This window comes from Strigops habroptila, chromosome 2 (assembly GCF_004027225.2).
Source record: "Strigops habroptila isolate Jane chromosome 2, bStrHab1.2.pri, whole genome shotgun sequence".
NCBI lineage: Eukaryota > Metazoa > Chordata > Aves > Psittaciformes > Psittacidae > Strigops > Strigops habroptila.
Window position 1 is genome coordinate 35,832,964 of NC_044278.2, and position 19,958 is coordinate 35,852,921.

The 19,958-nt window shown below is 48.5% G+C and overlaps 1 protein-coding gene across 2 annotated transcripts; it reads right to left on the reverse strand.

Moving 5' to 3' along the window:
• Window positions 1–352: 352 nt before the first annotated feature.
• Window positions 353–7,300, reverse strand: NYX (nyctalopin). Of its 2 annotated transcripts, XM_030477083.1 has the most exons (3): window positions 6,808–7,300; window positions 6,580–6,630; window positions 353–3,303 (listed from the first exon to the last, which is right to left on the reverse strand). In XM_030477083.1, the coding sequence occupies exons 2-3, from the start codon at window positions 6,599–6,601 to the stop codon at window positions 1,904–1,906; spliced, it is 1,422 nt and encodes a 473-aa protein (XP_030332943.1). In that variant the 5' UTR covers window positions 6,602–6,630; window positions 6,808–7,300; the 3' UTR covers window positions 353–1,903. The 2 variants fall into 2 exon arrangements, with proteins under 2 accessions (XP_030332943.1, XP_030332944.1); XM_030477084.1 differs by lacking the exon at window positions 6,808–7,300 and having other exon boundaries at window positions 6,555–6,663.
• Between the last annotated feature and the right edge of the window lie 12,658 nt (window positions 7,301–19,958).

A 19,958-nucleotide genomic window follows, 5' to 3' on the forward strand; every position in this document is an offset into this window, starting at 1 on the left:
ATTAATTTGTTCATTACCCACAGCTTTTCAGCTATTCTATGCCCAAAGAAGTCCATCTTCAGCTGATCTGTCCTTTACATACATTTTTGGGTACTCACCAGTGTGTGACTGGGGGAAGGGCCAGAGGCAAAGAAGACAGCTACTCACAGTAGGTTTTAGCCAACGTTTTGTCCATACTGAACCACAACCTTAGCAAAGCATGAGACAGGGCAGCTCCCACTCTGATGCTGCTACTCCAGCACCCACCCACAGGGACTGAACCGGGGCAGGAGTGGTCATATTCGTGTTGAATTGGTCATGAAAGGAAGGGGCAGGAGATAGGGGGAAAAAAGGGGGTAGGAAAATGTTTGATAGGGTTTTTTAATTAATTTCCATGTTTATTCCTATTTCACGACATTTTAGTAGTAATAAAAGATTGTATATATTCTGTCATTTCACATGAACATGTACATCATAGTATAATAAGCCATGTAAAATGATTTAATACAGTTAAAATATCACAGAAGTGTATTTCTATATAGTCACTTATTTTTTAAAGTGTTACTACTTTACTTAACACAAATGTAAGCACTATCATGTTCTAAGTTAAAGTGTCTATTCTTTATGCTGCAATAAATAGCTTGCCATTTGCTTGAGACCATAAAAAGGACATTCATGTGCGTTAATTTGAGTAGCCTACAAAAAACCCACCAGAGTAATTCAAGGAACTCAAAAATAAAAAAAGGGGGGGGGAGCAGTTAATTTATTTTTGTGAGCAAAATACCAATTTTATTAATGTGCTCTGACATATAAAGCAAGATAATTATTTCTGATCATATTAGCAGTTTTCATCAAAGCTTTCAAAGATAGATAAAACATGTTAGATGCCATATGCATGAGGCTTTGAGCAACCTGGTCTAGTGTGAGGTGTCCCTGCCCATAGCAGGGGGATTGGGGAACTAGATGATCTGTAAGGTCCCTTCCAACCCAAACCATTCTACAATTCTATGATTCTACGATTCTATGAAAGAAAATGATGGCATAGTTGGTTGTACAACATAATATAAAATGCTATATGGTACACATTAGTGGTGGAAATACAAAATATTTAGCAGGGCGTGGATGCCTCTGTCATCATAATGTTCTGCCCCGCCTTCATGCCATGAAATAATCTACAAATAAAAGCAATATGTTCCTTGAAACAATATATTAACTGAGAAATAAAAACACATTGAAACAACGTTAATAAGTAAGCTGTTCCGTTTAAATAGCTTTTCCTCAGAGAAGAATGTGCCCATCCCAGCCCCGCCTGGGGCAGGCACCATCCCCAGGTACTGTTCTCTTGTTCACTAGGGCTAGTGTTGCATCCCTGGATGCTGCCCAGGACAGCCCTGCTCCCCCCGCACATGCTGGTGGAAATCAGTTTACCAGCATCTAGAAGCACCCACTGTGGGTGTGGATGTCTCTCAGGATGTGAAGAGGATGGACGTTTTTGATGCCTTCTCTTGCTCTTATAAAGTGGACAGTTTGGTCAACTGGAGTTGGCCCAACAGAATTCACAGTACCGCACTGCCATCCACACAGACCGCTCTTCCCTCTGCTCCGAGCAGGAGACATTGCATGTCTCTAAGTGAAACTCAACCTTACAGCTATTCTTCTTTCATTGCTCATCTTCCACACAGCAATGTGAGTGCCCGAGCAGCTCTTAGAACCCACAGGACAGGTTTCTCACCCGGAGTGGGACCCAGCCTTGAACCAGATCCCACCTGCTCCCAGGAGAATCGGGAGCCAGGTCCAACCAACCCAACCTGGGAGGGTTTGGAGCCAGTTATGTATTGGAGGCTCATGATACTAATTTGTCCCTAATGACTTAAGTAGGTACAGGGACGGTTAAGCAGGACCCATGCTTCATGTAGCCCTTGGACTATTTGCACTGCCAAACAATCACTGTAAAAAGTGCTGGAAGGTAAAAAGAAAAGGAGACAGCCTCCATACTGTCTTCCCCTACCCCAGAAGAAACCCCATCAGTCAGTCCATCCAGCTGCGTGGTGTTACTGTAGACTTCAGTGGTATTTGCCACCTCTTCAGAAAGGCCCATCTGGAGCAAGAGTTTGGAGATAAAGCTGTTGAACTTGCTCTCTGTGGTAGACCAAGGCTCTTCACTTGGGGTCGGGCCTTCGGATGTGATGTTTAGCTCCACCGGGTCAAGACAGTAACCTTCTGGAGATCTCTTGTAGAGCACGTCCATCAGGTCAATCCCAGCTACCGAGGAGGGGGAAGCACAGGAAATATCCCTGACAAGCCTGTAATTCTCCATCCACTCCTTCAGCCACTCAATGCGGCAGTCACACTCCCAGGGGTTGCGGAAGAGGTACAGCCGCCCAAGGAAGTACACTGGCTGGAAGACAGAAAAGGGCAGGGTTGTCAGGTTGTTGCTGTTCAAGTGCAACGCAACCAGGCTGGTGAGGTTTTCAAAAGCCCTGTCCTCAATGTAGTTGATCCTGTTGCGGTCCAGGTAGAGGACCTCCAGCTCCCCCAGGTCCCTGAACCAGGTGTTGGAAATGTTCCTAAGAAAATTCCCCCCCAGGTTGAGCATCTTCAGGCACCTCAGGCCATCAAAGGAATTTTCTGGAAGCTCGCTGATCAAATTGTCATTCAGGTACAGGTATTCCATCTTCTGGCAGCCCTGAAAAGCTCGCTCATGAACTACATTTATCTTGTTGTCCTGCAGATTCAGGTATTTCAACTTGGTCAGGCCCTGCAGGGAGTTATAGGCTACCGCTTCAATCCTGTTTCTCTCCAGGTAAATGTGGGTCAGGTTCTCCATGCCCCTGATGGCACCTGGGATCCTCCGGAAGTTGTTCTGGAAGCAAAAGAGCTCCTGTAGAGCAGGCAGCTCAATGAAGATCCTGTCTGGGATGTTGAAAAGGTTGCAGTCCGCCAGGTCCAGCTTCACCAGCCGTTTGAGGGCAGTGAAAGTCCGCGTGTGGAGATAGCGAATGTACTCATTGTGGGCCATCTTCAGTTCAGTCAAGCTGGGCAGCCCCTTGAAAGCCCCTGGGGTGATGAAGGAGATATTGTTGTGATTGAGAGACAGGGACTTGAGTGAAGGCAAGGTCCCAAAGGCCCTCTCGGAGAGGAACTTGATGCTGTTTTTGTCCAGGTTGATAGAGGAGGCTTCACAAGGGAACTGGCTAGGGATCTGCCCCAGACCAACACGATCGCAGAGGACGGAGCAGCTCCGCTCTTGAGTGCACACGCAGTTGGCAGGGCAGGACCGCACACAGGCCCACACCGCATGGACATGGGGGACCCAAAGGATCACTGTCAGAGAGGAACATGCCATCCCCATGGAGGGATGGAAGGAGAGAATCAGGATGCAAATATATTAGTCACAACAGGAAAAAGAAATTAGGCTGTCTTTGCCTCCCTTCTAGCCAGGCTAATTGCCACCCTTGGTGCTGACCAAGGAGTTCTCATGAAAGATTCCTGAAAATCTTCTAGAACATCATCTCTCATTAATTTCTCTCCCCAAGAGGTGGACTCACATAGACTTCAGTATTCCTCAGTGTCTCTGTGATTGGTCTCTCTGCAAGCTGATGGGGACATGGTTTGGCCAGGGAGCAGGCAGAGATGCTTTGAAGGTCAGAAGCTGTGTATGGGTTGCAGTATTTCTGGGTGGGGAAAGGGGAGGGCAGTGTATGCTAGTCTGGCAGTGGTCTGGGGCAATCAGTTAGTTGCCTGGGGCATGTCAAATTCATGCCTTTTTCTTCTTTCTTTTCTTTGTTCATTCAACCTAACATTTCTCGACCAGAGCCATGAGCTGGTGCAGCACTGCAAGGGGAACTACCAGCTCTTAAGGATGCAGTACAGTGTTTAAAAATACATTCCCACTGTGTATTGGTAGAACATCATGAGGAAAAACAAGTTTACAGATATTGTTCAACTGCTTTCTTCATTATGAGATACTTTGGACCGCCAGTACAGTTTTTACTGTTTTGCCAATTCTCGGGACAGTCACCATAGTGCCTTATACTTGATGGGAGCAGCTGCTTTGTCTTTTTACTAGCCTGGCATGGGACGTGCGTGGCTACTGTGGTTTCTTTTCAAGTTAGTCCCACGCAAGTGGATGTACAATAAAGAAGAGAAGGAGAAAACTCTTGGGGAGAAATCAGAGAAGGATGAAAGGAATGAGAGACATCATCCCCCATAGACAGGCATTTTTGTGGGAAAAAACACCCTGTCAGCCAGGCATCTGCAAAATAAACTCATTAGAAAGGAAGAACTGAAGGCAGAGCTTATTTTGTAATTGCTCTCACAGGCACATCGCACCTACTGCTCAACAAAATGAACAGCCACGCCAGCGGATTCTCCAGGTAGTCACTAGCAGGAAATGGTGGTATTGTTACTGCCCGGGTTTTTCTGCTGAAGTTTATCAGCGCCCACACAAGTATAATCCTTTTATACTTTTTTCAACAAGACATGAGATACCAAAGTTTTACCAACAGCCACTTTGTTATACCACTGCTGGGATCACATTGCTGCCACTATGCACATATCTGGCCCCAAGGACCAAGGAACAGGCTTTCCCCCACGCTCCTGCTGACTGGAGAGGGAAGCTCCCAGCAGCTGGGCTGCTTCTCACTGCCAGTTTGCAGCACAGTAATTGCCCATTACAGCTGTATTCTCAATAGGCATTTTTATTAAGGCAGATGTGAGGTGATATGCTAGGAAGCATCAGCTTCAGCAAGCATCAAGCTTTTATTTTTGCAGCCCCTAAGGCTTTAATGTACAGACCAACCTACAGTTCAAACTGCAATTACTCTGCCCTTTCTCCATCCTTTCTAAAGGTAACATGCACGAAACTGTATTTGAGTTTTTGCTACCTGTTACTTCTTTAAGCAGTCTTGCAAAACCAGATGCTAGGCAGGTTCCCACTAATAAGACATCAACCCCGTAGCTGCCTAGCCTGGTTCTGGGCTAGGCAACCTGGTCATTGCATGCAGAAGAGGGATTTAGATATGTGGAGGAGCATCCCAGAAGGACTTTAGCTGTAGCCTCTATTGAAATTCAGATCGCATCGAGCCTGGCCATGCTATCGTGACCCAAGTATTAGCAAAACAGCATCACTTCAAGGATAAATGGTAGTGAAGGACTTTGAGAGGTGGAAAGGATTTTAGACAGGCTGTAATTTTGTTTGTTTTTATGCTCTTCTCCCTTTTCCTGAGCTCTTATCTAACAGGCACAGCTAAAGGAAAGTCTCCATCAGTCAGGGCCCTGGGTAGACAACACGTGAGGAGCCTGAGGACTAGAGAGGGGCAACACACTGGCTTCAGATGCTCTTTCTTTGTGCAGGCTGCCCAGGGGCTGCCTCCTTTGCTACCCTATGCATCAGTCCACACTGTTGCTTGCAAACAGGGGCACGTGTTGTTTTTGTTAAGCAGTTACATAAACTGAGGGCCAGACAGATTAAGGATTTGCCTGTTCCCAAATGCCTAACCACAGGTGGCTGTCTGGAAAATAATGGATGCAAGTGTTGCTGCTGGAATGAGAGCCTTGCATGGGCTCAGGGTGACATCCAGAGGGGCATATGTGCATAGGCAGTCCTATATGTGAGCCTGTCCCAAACAAGCTCAATGTTTAGCTACAGCTACCCGAAGCTCAGTCACATCTCTGACCTTCAGAGCAGACCTCCCCCAGCAGCTGTGTACACTGTGTGCAAGGTGTAAGAACGAGCATGCTGATAACGAAATCCCCTCCCTGATTGTCCTTTAATCACTTGATAAAGGAAATGTCTGTACTCAAGCCATATCCAGCCTGTTTTCCTTCTACACAAGATTTTTTTAAGGCTGAATCTGGGTCTTCTGCTAGTGGCATTTCACAGCACACTTGGTAAGATCTCTATTTACAAGCGTATCTCTTTGCATTGAACAGTACATGGAAAGCAAGCGCTTGAGGACCATCCAATGATAAAACATTCCCTTGGCAGTAGGAGCCCCTCAGCACCACAGCCTTTGTGGCAATTCTCCCTCTTTCTCTTGCAAAGGAAGTCGGAAAAAATCCTCCATCTGAACCCCACCAAACCCTCGGGAGAGCTACTGCTCAGAGCACAGGAGATCGCATCTTCTTTGTTGGCCAGATCTCCTCTGACCAACATAGCTTGAAACATTCCCACCTCTCCTTCTTTACCCCTTCCCCCAAAAGCATGTTCTTTGCTTTAACACTGTGGTTTCAGACAGGGCAGCAGCTGGAAGACGTCTCCAACTCACTGACACAGAGGGTCTCAAATGAGATGTGTGTTTAAGAAAAAGGGTGAAATACAGCAGTAAGGGGAAAATATTAGTGAGATTAAGGCATAAACAAAATTCCACCCAGGGATGATCTCTTTTGCTCTTTTAAATACTATGGTAATGCAGTATTTGAAAAGAAGAGTGAGCTACCAAAAAAATGTTTGCAGAGTTTTCAGAAGGGTAAAGAGACAATGATTGATTGCAATAACTGAGCCTTTACCCTACATCTTTCCAAACAACCTCTCTAATCCACTACTGGGTAATGCCGAATAAGAGTATACTCACCATTTAAAATGATCGCAAACATTACCTTGATTATTCACTAGTGGCATTTCAGGTCTGGGAAGCAAACTTGAAGGATCTAGAAACACACAAGAAGAGCAGATACAGGTTTCATCCTCTGTCATTTCCCTACATCATTTTCCCACAATGAGATCTATGTTTAGAAAAGAAGATGATGGAAAAAACTCCTCTCCCACACACTTTCAAACTGAAGAAGTCCCCAGCACCTTCCTGGTATCTTTCTTCCACCACTGACCTTCTCAGGGAATCCTGCAGCTCTGTGCTACTCCTTTTCAGGTCCTCATCCGCATCCTTCCCACCAGCAGTGCCAAAGGCAGGTTCCTATCATCTGAGGTGGGAAAAGATCACCAACAGTAAGAGACTGGCCATGCCCTCAGGAAATAGGTGCTGGTACTGAGGGGCATGACCAGCTTATCATCAAACAGTTGAAACTAAAATTCCCAGCAGAAATCATCTGGATGCATTGCTTACCTAGCCAGGCAGTGGCTGTGTTCTCCCTCCTGCTCATGAGGCTTCCATTAGCCATACGAGTCAGTCTCTGAAAAGTTGGCATTTTTTTCTCACAAGCTATCATTTAATGGCAGGAAAATCCTCTGTATCAGAGGAGGATTAGTGGAGATGGAAGAATGTGTCTGTCCTCTAAAGCTCCCAAAGCAAAACAGGGATTGCAGACAAACCAAACTGATGCTTTCTCCCCTCTGCCAACCTGCTCTCCCCACCCCACCATTAAAAAAAAAAAGATACGGTCCAGAATTGGACCACTGCCATTCAAACAGCATTGCTGGAAGTATTACTGCACTCCCCATTATATAATGGCAGGAGGTGGGAGTGCAGGGTGCAGCCTAAATGGGATTATAACTGCGGGCAAGCGCAGGCTTATGGTTTCCCTTCATTGAACTCTTCAAACAGACACAGCTTTGGTCTCTTTCCCGATGCACACTTTCCCAGCCCCAGCATGGCTCACATGCTGGTAACAGAATGCCAGTGTGCTTTGCTTTGCTGGGAATTGCTCCTGAAGCACAAGGAGATGCCAACAGCAGCACGGGAAGGGTCAGCAAACACAGGGAGCTTGTGTGGTGGTGTATATGGCCCTGATAATAATGAACTCTGCCCTGTCTGTGAGTGTGCTTTGATTGCAATGCTGCAGCTGGTGCATGGAAATCATAAGGACAGGTTCTGTATGTGGCGATGTTTTAGCATTCAGGATGTGAATTGGCTTTTAAAGCTTTTTCTGACAGAATGATGATGGTTTCTTTAGAAAGTGGGGGCTGGATGAGTTATCTCAGCCTTGCATGCCTTAGGTAATTGCATTCACCATGTCAGAGGAAAAAATAGCTCTACTCTTTATTTCTAAGTAAGTGAGTTATTCTGCTCTTTTTTTTTTTTTTTTTTTCCCCAGGAAATGGAATACCTGATGAATTTATGCTTGATACAGCAGGAAAGATTCAGCTGGGAACCAGCCTGCTGCTGCTCAGCTCTTCCTGCAAATTAAAGCACCCAGCTACATCAGGTTTGCTTTGCTTTGGCTTTCCCTCAGTCTTCAGGCATCTGGCTGGCACCTCAGGAAATCTGCAACCGTCTAAACAGCACACGAGCAGGCTGCTGCTGGGGAGGGGTAGGCTGGAGGGCAGGGGATGACCCATATAGCACTGATTTTATCTGCAGGATACCTTTCCCCACCACCTTGTTGTACCAACCCCCCATCTTTGCACTTCTGTGCTTTGCACCACACTGCTTTGCACCACACTGCTTTGCACAGCAGAGGAAAGAGATTTGCAAAGCCACACACAGGCACATTGCTGCTTCTGCCATGAAGCTGAAGCTGCTGGAGCAGACAGCAGACGTGGGGACAGAAGTGGGACCGGCTGGGTGCTCACCAGTCCAGGGCAGCTCATGTTCCCCTGAAGGTCCTGGTTCCCATGGGAATACTGGGAAGCCACAACCTGTCTGATCACATAAAGCATATCAGTGGCCTTTGGTCCATGAAAAAAACTAGAGGGGAGGAGGGGAAATACTATTCCTGGCTCCTCTCTCCCCAACATTTGCCAGCACCCTGATAGTGGTACCATAAACTTTGTCTCTCCCCAGGTGCACACATGCTGTAGACAAGGGGTGGAGGCAGCGGGCAAGGATGGTAAGCGCGACTCAGGGACAATTTGGCATGCGATCAGTCAGCAGCTCCCAAGGGACTAGACCTGCTGTCTGGTTCACAGAGCAGTACTAAATCTGCTTGTCAGAAGAAGGAGGGGCTGATCTGCACAAGACACCAGATTTCTGCTGAGGCTCTAGGGCTCTCCTGTGCCTAACTGCTCTTCTTCCTTGTGCACAGTAAGGGACCGATGGGCATGGGACATAAAGCACCACTGAGCCCCAGAAAGTGCTCTGCAGAGACACCTCCCCCAGAGGGGCAGCTTGTGGGACCTGGCAAAACACATCCTCTAAGGAGGGCACTGGGAGCCTCTGCTGTGTACAACAGGTGGGAGAGGAGCCTGGTGGGACAGGGACTGGGGCGCTTGTTAAACTGCATGCATCTCTGCAGTCACTTTTGGGGATGGGGGTATGGTGGTAGTAGGTGCCTGTAGGTGCCCAAATGAGCAGCTGCAATGCTGTTAGCAATGCTGCTGAAGCAGGCTCCAGCTGAAACTGGAACAAGGCAGGCAGGGAACACCTCTCAGAGAGCTACTGCAACAGGCAGCCTTGCCACAGACCAGCACAGATATAAATAGCTCCTGCAGGAGCTTCTGACAGCAGCTCTGCCATCCACATCCTACGTACCTCGCTTGGTGGCTGCAGCTGGCCTGGCAACTGAGCCTAACCCCACTCCAGCCTTTTCTACTGCTGCTAGAGGTAGGAATGGCTGAAACAGCCCATGTCCTGCCCCATCATGAGCCCTCCTCAGCCAACATCTGCTCCAGGCAAACCTGGAGCTCCTGACTGGCCCGCAGCAGCAGCTCCAAGGCTTTCAGCAGTGTATTTCTGTGCATCACCTATGGGCAGGTTCCTCATGCACCTCCAGACCACAGCACAGAGATGAAGCTTTCAGGATATGCACGGGGGGAGGCTGGAGGGGCTGGTGGTGGGAGACACACTGAGGTCACACTTTCTGGGTCAGGGAGCATCGCCCCGCAAGCGGCTTCAGCAGAGTGCTTCAGGGGCACCAAGCTCACCACTCACTGTCTGCCATGAACTTTGCCATCTCTTGGAACTCCTGATTCATTTCCTGATAACCCTTGGTCCTGAAAGGGCATGACAACATGAGAAAGAGGCCTGGTAAGGAGAAGTTTCTAAGTCTTCTTAGGTAGAAGAACTTGAATACCAGAGGGTACATAAAAAAGACCAGCATTTATTCTTACAAGAAACAAACTTGGGCTTTAAACCACACCTCAACATTTTTAGAGCATGACTCACAGCTGGTTAATGCTGAGGGTTGAGCATACTGCAGATGCTTAGTGCTGGGAAGCTGTCGTGGCTGCCAGGCTTGAAGCAGACTCGGAAGATACAGACCTGGCTCCTGTGGCTCTGCACTGTTAATTTTTTTTGCCACCAAGGGCTCTTCCTCATGACCTGTCCTGCCCTTTTTAGTCTCTGGGAACTCAGAGAAGCCAGAAGTCAACATAGCAGTGAATCTGAGCTCAGAGAGCAGCAGAGCTATGCTGCCACTGGGGAAAAAAAAATAATTTAAAAAAAAAAAAAAAAAAAGATGTTTATATCTGATCTTCCACCAAAAGAATTTGGAGAATTCAGCCCCAACCAGAAGAGCCTGCTCTGCTCCAGCAGTCTATACTGAGGACGTAAGCCCTGGTACTGCTTAATGAGCTGGCAGTGAGGACAAGCCTGCCTTGCAGGGCAAGCCCATGCAAACTCGGTGCAAGATTGCTTCTAACAACCTATTTCTTCACGGACAGGGGCATTTCAGGTCACAGTGGGTTGAAGGTGTGAACATTGATATTATTTAAAATGATCACTGGGGACCACTTCTTGCAGTGGGTCAGCTGCATATTAAAATATTCCCTTCATTTTCAAAGGCTGGCTAAACAGGGCTGGTGGGACTCATCTCACCTAGCTGAAGGTGAAAGAGGTCTTATCTGACCCACTTGAGACACCTACCTGTGGGCGCCATCATGGGCTGCAGCAGGGCCCATTTTCTCTGACAGAAGATGACAAGACAGCTGGGGGCATGCAGCTTTGAGGACACCTCCATGAAATTAGATTCACCATTAAACATCAGCATTGGGTTAGCTGGATCCCAAGCATCGCATGTCTGGATGCTTCCAGCCACAATGCTGCCCTCCTCAGAGCAGTGAAGAGTCAGAGCTGCTTGCCTGACTCCAGTGGCTGAAAATCTTCACTCCTCTGTTTTTATCTCTAATAGCTGCTTGCATTCATGGAACAAGTGACGGCGGATGAGGTCCCTGCGCCACAGAGCACCCGGGCCCCTCCACCCGACCTGGGCTTTGGTTTCCTGAGTTTCTGTAATAGTGGCCTTAGCTCGGTGCATACTTCCCCTCTTCTCACAGCAGCAGCTGTCTCACACATCTGAGCCTTTCCTGTGCATGTAATCACTTGGGGTGACCTTTGAAGTTGCTGCCTCAGCGTTTCTCGACAGGACTTCTGTTGTCGGCTCTGCCCCATGGGACTCGGGCTGTGTGTAGGGTGGTCACCCAGCCAGCCACCCCACTGCACACACAGCTCCAGACGCTGTAGGTTTGCGGCAGGGAGAAGGTGTCCTCTGCAGTGGGAACTGCTGTGCTGTGAGCAGACAGCACGGACCAGTGCGGCCATGCTGGGGTTTGCAACTTCAGCACGGCCTGTGCTGCCACGAGAAATAGTGCTTGGTGCACACGTGATGTTGCTGCTTCCAGGAGACGCAGAAGCAGCTGAGGAGCCAACCAGGACTTCAAGGGCAAGGAGTTAAGAGCCTTTCCCATGCTTAGAAGAGAGGACAGCTTTTGTTCCACAGGCAGGGGTTTTGGTTTTGTCTGGGCTGAGGGCCCCAGACTTTCCTTAGGCATTAAGATCCAGGACCCTGAGGGTACCTGTAGGTGTTAGATGGGGGATCTCACCTAGGTGCTTCCCTACCCCTGCCCAAGGGCCTCAGGGTCCCATTTCATCCCAACCCAGGGCCGTCGGTCCCTGCCCAGCCTGGATGCTGTAGGCTGCACATTGTCACTGGCTCTCTGCCCCATGTCACAGCCCCCTCACCTCCTGCCCAGCCCCCTCAGGCTGCTGTGCCGTGCCCTGCTAGCCTTCTGTTAGTGCCACCCCAGCCAGAGAAGATCCATATCACCTCAAGACACTCCTTGGAAGGGAGAGTTGCTGTGGTGCCCCCACAATGTCCTCCCCGTGTATCCTCAGCAAGGAGGGCTGCCACCAGCGACAGTGAGTCTGGGCTGTCAAAATGGCTCCTGCCCTTCAGAAATAAACCCATCTCACCCCAAAGACTAATTTTGGCCCCTAATTCCCCTCAGCAGCCTCTACCAAGTGTCCAGGTTTCTCTGCCGAGTACACATGAAACTGCCCAAGCCTTGACCAGCTTCCCTGGCAAGACAGGACAGACCGAAGAACAGCCGATAGCCTGGTTTTACCTTCACCTGGGTTTGTGTGGGAAATGCTGCAGCCCTGGAGGCTCCTCACACCAGCAGCCGCCCTGCTTTCCCTTTCACCCCAAGCCATGTCCCCATGGCAGTGCAGCATGCACACATGCTGCCCAGCACTGGGCTGCCACCACAGAGTTGGTCTAAGTGGGGACAGTTTGCTGACAGACACCCACCCAATGGGCAGCATAGACAGTGCTGGGCATGTCAGGATGCCCAAACCCAGCCCAAGGTAAAAGCAGCCTAGTAGCTGCCTCGCAGCAGGCTACCTGCAGGAGTAACTCTGGGGGACTCTTCACCACCTGGTCCGTAGCAGGAGGAAGCAGGAACAAGACAAGGTGGCCAACAGCAGCACTTGGCAAGAAATAGCCACCTAAAAAGCCACTTACCCAAGGGGAGGTTAAGGAAATGATTCCAATGAAGCAGCAGAAAGAGGAAAGGGTCAAGCACTAGATCTGAAGCCCCAGCCCAGCTGTCGCATGATGGCCAGGCCCTACAGGAGGAGCAGAAGCCCAGGAGCCTGCAGCTGTAACAGGACTATCTTCCGAAAGGGAACAGCACACTCTAGGGTAGGGAGACTGAAGTAGATGCAGTACACAGCAAACCACAGACTAGTGTATTATGTCTGTCAACACAAACTTCTGTTCACAGCTTACTTAAACATCACACAGATCCCATGCAAAGGAGACAAGGAGCCCAGGGGATGGAGTGTAACTCCATCAGGGTAAAATCCTCTCAGTGGCAAGGGCAGGACAGAGACCCTCTCCGAGACTGTCCGAGCCACTGGCTTTTACCCCAGCTCTCCCAACCCACCCTGCAGATGTGGTTTCATGTCCCACTCGTGCTAATCAAACACTAACGTTTCCAGTGAGAAGGCAGCAAGCATGGGCTGCTGTGCTGTGAGGGCTGGGCGCTTGCCATGGAAGTAACTTCCTGCTTCCCATTGCATTACATGTGTATAGACGCAATGCTGAAAAACATCATTGGGGTTGTCAGGTGACTCCCCACAATACCCAGAATAGCCCTGGGGAGGGAGAGGCAAGCTGGGCTGAGATTTAACTAAAGCTGAAGAGGAACTTGAATCTACATCCCCCACATCTGCGCTGTGACTCTTGGCCTTAACTAAAACTGTCCGGCACACTCAGGCACCTCATTTCAGGGACAAACTGCTGCTGGGGAAGCCTGAACAGGGGCTGCATCACACATCTTTCTCTGCAGGGTTTGGGGAATCCTGCCTTCAAGCAGCCCTCAGCTTAGTGTGCTGCACTGCATCAGCACTGGTGCTCGCATGTCACACTTGCAGACAGAGAAACACAAGGCTGGCAGCACCCGTACCAGCCAACCTGCCCTCCCTGCTGAAGTTGGTCCAATGGTGCCAGTGGTGTGGGCATGCACAGCAGGGGAGCCCCGGGAGGGTTCAGCCTCATGCCACTTTTACTAGCAGCTGGGAAGCTGCTCTGCCCCAGCCCTTGGGCATCTGCAGGGTCATTTCTATCCTGTGTAATAAACAGAGAGCTGCTTGTCTCCTGCGTAAGTCCTCAATGCTGTGCTTTCCACAGACTGCCACCCAAGGCAGTGACTACCTGCAGTTCCAGGTTACCTTAATGGAAAGGCTATGCAGTACACCCATGAAGGCAAGGACACACCACAGTGAGCCCTGCCTAATTCCCCCTTGGTGGCTAGTGAGTCCATTGATCTTAATAAAGCTGCCTCCACACCCATGTATGAACTTAAACACAGGACTGCAATCACCTTTTGAAACAGCCTTTCTGCACTTAAAAACGCAACAGGCAATACGTTATCCAAGTCAACTGCCTTCCCAGGCCTCACCAGCCTGTTTATTTACCTCCTGGTGATTCATCTCTCCCATCCCCATGACAGGATCAGTGCCACCTTTTCCCCACTGACTAGCGTCAACTTTTGGGGCAGGCTCATGACTTACCTGTCTCTGCTTAACTCAGGTATTTCTGTCAGGAGCCTGCTCTGTAGCCAGGTCAGATACCCATGAAGAATGAACTCTTGGATCAAGGGATCTGGGAAGCTATAACTGATTACAATGTGATTTTTGCTCTACCTATCATGGTACTTTTACCTGCTTGACTAACACTTCTAAATGCCTAGTAACAAGGAGCATGCCATCATGCCAAGCATCCGTAATTACCTGGTAATAGATCTAAAAGGATAATTCTGATGTCTGTCAGAGATGCTGGCAGATAGGAAAGGAGCCAATCATCAAATCGGGAATGAACTTCAATAACATAATAACCAGCACACTAAACAGGAGGTTAGGTATACACTTACAGATGATCTGGAAGATTTGTTAAATGAACTGATCATGCCTTCCTGAGCATGTAATGGCAATGCATTCAGTGAATTGAATCCTGCCCAGATCAGTTAAAGGACTGGGCTGAAAACAGAGCAAGAGAACTTACTAAAAACTGTTCATTATGGTCAAGTCCTCCATCCAACCAAAGTGAATTACCATACGAATAGCCACCTACACGCTTTTCACCCATGCCCTCTCCTTGCAAAGTGGCATAAGAAAGTCTTCAGGTCTCCTCCCCACAGCTGTGTAAAAATAAAAAAGTAAAAGCTTCCCCACAGTGGTACAGCACACCTGAACTGCAAGGATTGGACCACTAAGAAAGGATGTGTCATGAGTAAAGGACAAAGAAACTCTGGCAGCCCAAACATGGAGCACATGAAACTCTGGTGAGAAACCCATCATCGCTCCAGAGTGCCCTGGAGTGGAGATAGAGCTGGGGCAGCCACCCTGAGAGCAGCCGTCTGCTTTCTCCGGGCTTCCATTGAGTTCATCTGCAAAGAGTTTAGATTCTCCAGCTCCAGTAATGCTGCTACTCAAAACATCCACCTGATGTATGCAGCGTTTTTGCACAGGTCTAAAATGATTAAAGCTAGCAGAGCTTGGGGGTGGGAAGGGAACAGCCACCACGGCAGATAAGCATGCATTTACACCCATATATTCTGCTTCCCACTGTTCCCTGCTTGTGATTTTATGGGCTGCTGACACCTCCTCCACCATGCCAACCCCTGGGTGTTGCCAAAAAAGCCCCCGTGGCTGTGTCATGGGCAAGCACAGCAAATCCCCCATGCTGGGGTGTATTTATGGATTGCAGAAGTACACTCATGCAAAAGGCTTTGTTTCCTGCCAGCTGCAGAAGACCACAGTACCTGAGGGAGAAGGGGTACAACCGCTTTTTCTGGCACATCAAATCAACAGTGAGAAGAAGTAGCTCCTCTGCAGCAGGGCACAACCTACACTCTCAGATAGGATCAGCACTGAGTCCCGAGCCTAGCAATTGGCAACGTGAAGAGAAAGCTCTACTCCTCCTAGCTCGATAGCAGCAAAGCTGCAGCCTGCAAATCCCTGAACCGTTTCTAGGTTGCATCTAGGGATGCTGTGCAGGATGGCTTCATGGGAGCCTGCAGACAGGTAGGGAAAGCCCTCTTTGCACTTGCCAGAAAGGCTCCGTTTTGGCAGCATGTTGCAACAAGTTGTTTGAGCTACTGTGCCTGAGTTGAGTTACAATAGAGAGCAGAGAATATCTGCTGTCCTTGTATGGTGGGAAACAAACAAGAGGAGGTAAACACCACATACGAGGCAGGGGGAGGGAGACGCTGCAGAAGCGTGTTGATCAAGCCACTGTGTGGGAAATGCAACAGAGGGCTAGACATTCAGCATTAAAATAAATCACACCAGGACTTTGCAAGACACCGCAGGCCTCAAAAAAACTCTCTTCCACCGAAAATTTCTCACTATGGTTATTATTTTACTTTGATTTAGGCAGCGCTTTCGTGCTTCTCCTCTGAGACTTACCAGGTTGTGCTGGGAGGACACATGTGGCACACGATGGGACGGGATGGGGAGGGGGCAGTGGGCCTGGCCAGGCCTTCACCCCGGTGCCTCGCAGCACCTCCAGGGCATCCAAAACACATCCTCTTCCTCCTTGGCACTCACTGAGCATTCACAGCAGCCCATCAGGTACACTCGGTGACAGCACATCTGCAATCTTTTCTCCTACCAGAGCAATGGGCTCACCAGTGTAACAGCAATACTTGCCTTGCTCTTAAAGGAGATCAGGAGACTTTGCCTCTTGGGACTGCCACTGGGATTTTTGGTGGTGCAAGTTAAAAATCACAAAACAAAGCGCAGACTGTGGAAGTGATGAATGAAAGCACCAAGCCAGGACATCTTCAAGTCTGTTACTTTGGGTGGATGCTCAGTAGGTAGGTGCCTTTGAGAGAACATCCCACTGGGTCTACCAGTGCTACAAGCCTAGCTGAAGGGCTACAGAATCAGGCCTCATCACACGGTACAGAAAAGAGGAACACATACAGGTCCTTCCCAACTTGAGGGGCAGCAGCATCCACAGGGGAACGGAATGGGCAGCCAGGGCAGTAATGCAGTACAGCAAGGTTGGCTTATGCCAGCAAAGCCCAGATCTGAACGCACATTTTGTGAGACCCACTGGGGGTTGGAACTAGACAATCTTTAAGGTCCCTTCCAACCCAAACCATGCTATGATTCTGTGAGACACCACTGCCTCCCCACAGATCTGGGGTTCTGTCAGTCAGCAGCACTTGTGTTTAGGTGGCTCCTTTCACACTTGAGAGACCTGAAAAGGATTAGGCATTAGCCAGGGGATGTCAGCAGCACAGATGCTGAAATACCTTGAGGCTCTGGGCCTGTATGGTTTATCCACCAAGGAATGGAAGTGTTCTGGGAGACTTGAGGCTTAGGCAGTAACTAAGGGAGATCTAAATGAATTTATTCAAGCATCACACCTTCCCATAAAAGATCTGCTGGGCGTTTGCCTTTCCTCCATCATGTCTGTGCATGACCAACCAGCCCAACCCAAACACACTCTGTCAGGTGTCACTGGGGCATTGCTCACAGACCTTGCACTCCTCCACCTCATCATGTGTACAAAGCCCAGCCACATAGCCGCTCACGAGGCAAACACTCTGACCTCCGTCCCAGGTGAGGCTGAAGAGAGCATTTGCCACCACTCGCCCAGAAGCACGTAAGGACAAACTGTGCTCTGTAGCACACAGCAGTACTTAACACAAGCAGTGTTCACCCAAGGGTCATACAACCAGGAGGTTTTTGAGCGCTCACCTGACAAAGAGCAGCCCCATGTTCTCTGCTTTCCACCATGTGGGGAGAGCCAAACCCACACTACTCTCTCTTCTAAAGAAGAGTCCTACCACCAGAAGCGATAGGCCAGCATGAATCAAAAGGGGACTATCCCCCCCTCCTGTTGAAACCATGACACTGTGCTGCAAAATTAATAACGCCAGCAGGCTTCTGTCTGGCAGAAGCAATACTGAAAGAGGAGATGGGGATTTGCAAACGCATCCGGGGGGGACTGCGGGGAGGGGAAGCATCGCCTTCTGTTTCCTGGGTAGCTTCTGCATTTTCACATGGAACCAGTCTGTAGATAAAACACAGAAGCAGCCTCAGGAGCAGAGACCAGACCCCCAAGAAAATTCCCCCATCCACCATGAAAGACCTCGCAGGCAGCTCTTGCTGCTGCCAACCCCTCTCAAGGCCACTCTGCCCTGGCCCCATGCCTGACAAACACTCATGCAGATAAAAAATCAAGGCTCAGAGACTTTGGGTACCAGAGGAGCAGAAGCTGCAAAGGTCAAAGTTTTGCACTGTAATGAATTTTGGGTGGGATTTTTTATGTCTTTTGTCTCTCCCAGGCACATGGGAAGTCCACGGCAGAGATGGGGAAGGAACCACCTCTCCATGAGGCCCTTTGGCATTATCAGACCTCTGCCTTCACTGCAAAGCAGCCTGTCTTCCCATATGTAAAATAAGAAATGGCAACAGAAACCCAAATCAAAAGACTTAAGTGTCTGCTTTTGAACAAATCTGACGTAAGGCAAGAAAGTTTAACCAGGGCCCAGAAGACCACTAATTATCAAACAGAAAATTAACAGGTAATTCATCTCTAATGTGAGCTAATCATTTCTAGGGGAGGAATTAATTAAATGGGGGAATTAAATCACCACGAATTTGCAGAGTGACCAGTACTGATGGGATTCAGTTAATGAGCTATCTGATAATTGTGTCAGCTTCATTTTCTTCTCCTCTGGACACAAAAGGAGAGACAGAGAGCAGATTAGTGCAGTGCCTCCCCCCTCCCAGGCTGCAGCCTGAGATGACTGCATCTTACTTATCCTCAGCCTTTTTTCTTGACAAACCTTGAGTGAAGGAAAAGCAAAAGCCAAAAGTAGACCATTGGCAAAGTGAAGTAAAAAAAAAAAAAAGAAATTATATTAAAAGTTAGTAGGTGAGAGAGAAGGAAGTTTCCTTTACAGAAATGGCCCACGGGGTCATGACGCACCCTCCTGCCTGAGCTCAGTGCCAAACAAGCAATGCAGTGAGCTAGAGCCAAAGTCTGGTGCCGGCGCCCTCCAGCAAAGAGGGGCTAAAAGGTGAGCATCCCTCCCTCGGGTACATGCGAGCCACCTGGAACAAGAGAAAACTCATTTTGCTTGGGATTTCAGTTATGTCCGAGCTGTTCCTCACTCCCAAACAATGGATGGGAGATAGAGACTCTTCCATGGCTGTCAATAAAACCCATCTGCACAGAGCCACTGACATGCTCCAGGCTGGTTGCGGACACGCAACCTCATTTCTGTCTAATTATCCATTGTGGTGTTTATGTCAGTGTCATACTGCTACAACAGCTCCCTGCCAGCTGCAGGAAGAGGAATGATCTTCAGCTTTACAGAAACACAGAGCCACATGGGCAGACACCACCTGATCTCTCATAAAGCCTGCCAGCACAAAAATAACTTCTCAGAAACACTTGAACATGTCTGAACAAGCACAGTGAACCAATATTGGATCAGCATTTTGCATCACAGGGCTGCAGCATTTACAAGCCAGCCTTTAAAGCCCTAAGTCTGGATTTGATGCCAAACTTAAAGATCTTCAAACCAATGCCCGGGCTCACCTACTTTTAGTTCTGCCATCTCCTTACAGCATTACATGCCAAATCTTCTACCAACCCTCCTGGGTGGAAAAACACAAGCATTTATACTTTAGGGCAGTGACTGATTTGTGGCACCTATAATGGGTGAGGCTCTGCAAGTGAAATAACATGGTCAGATCTGGGTAGAACCAAGGGGGGGCACTTACATTATCTACTTCATAGGCTGTGTTTTTCCACATGTAAATAGAGGCCGAAGGAGGCAAACTAGAAGCTCATGGCTCTCAAGGAAAGAAATTCACTGTTGCTGATTCACTTGTAAAACAATCCTCCAAGTGTTAAGATCTTCCTTGTTATTGCATGTACGTATGCAACCCCATAGCTCTGAGACTTTTTACAGTTTATGCCTGAATGACAATAATAATAAAGCAAAACATGAAAGCTGACAGTGTCTGTTTTAGTGAGTTCACATTACAGAACAACATATTCTCTCCTGGAACATGCTGGATCTTATGCAGATTCAACTTTTCTGGGTGACGCAAATGCTGTAAAAACAACTCTGAGTCACAGAATAAAATCACATAATTCCCCAAAGCCAAATAAGGACAGAATTCAGCCCACACAGCTCTGATTTCCCACTTTCTTGGTAGTACCAATTTTATTCATCTTCCTTTTAAAATTATAGCATTTGCCTTGCTCTCACTGCAAATCTTGTGTTTCCCATCACTGAAGCCTATAGCCGGTGTACATACTGGTACTGTAAAACACAAAAGTTTTGTCCCGGCATCTGCAAGGTCTAGTATAAAGCCTGTTACATGCTCTCT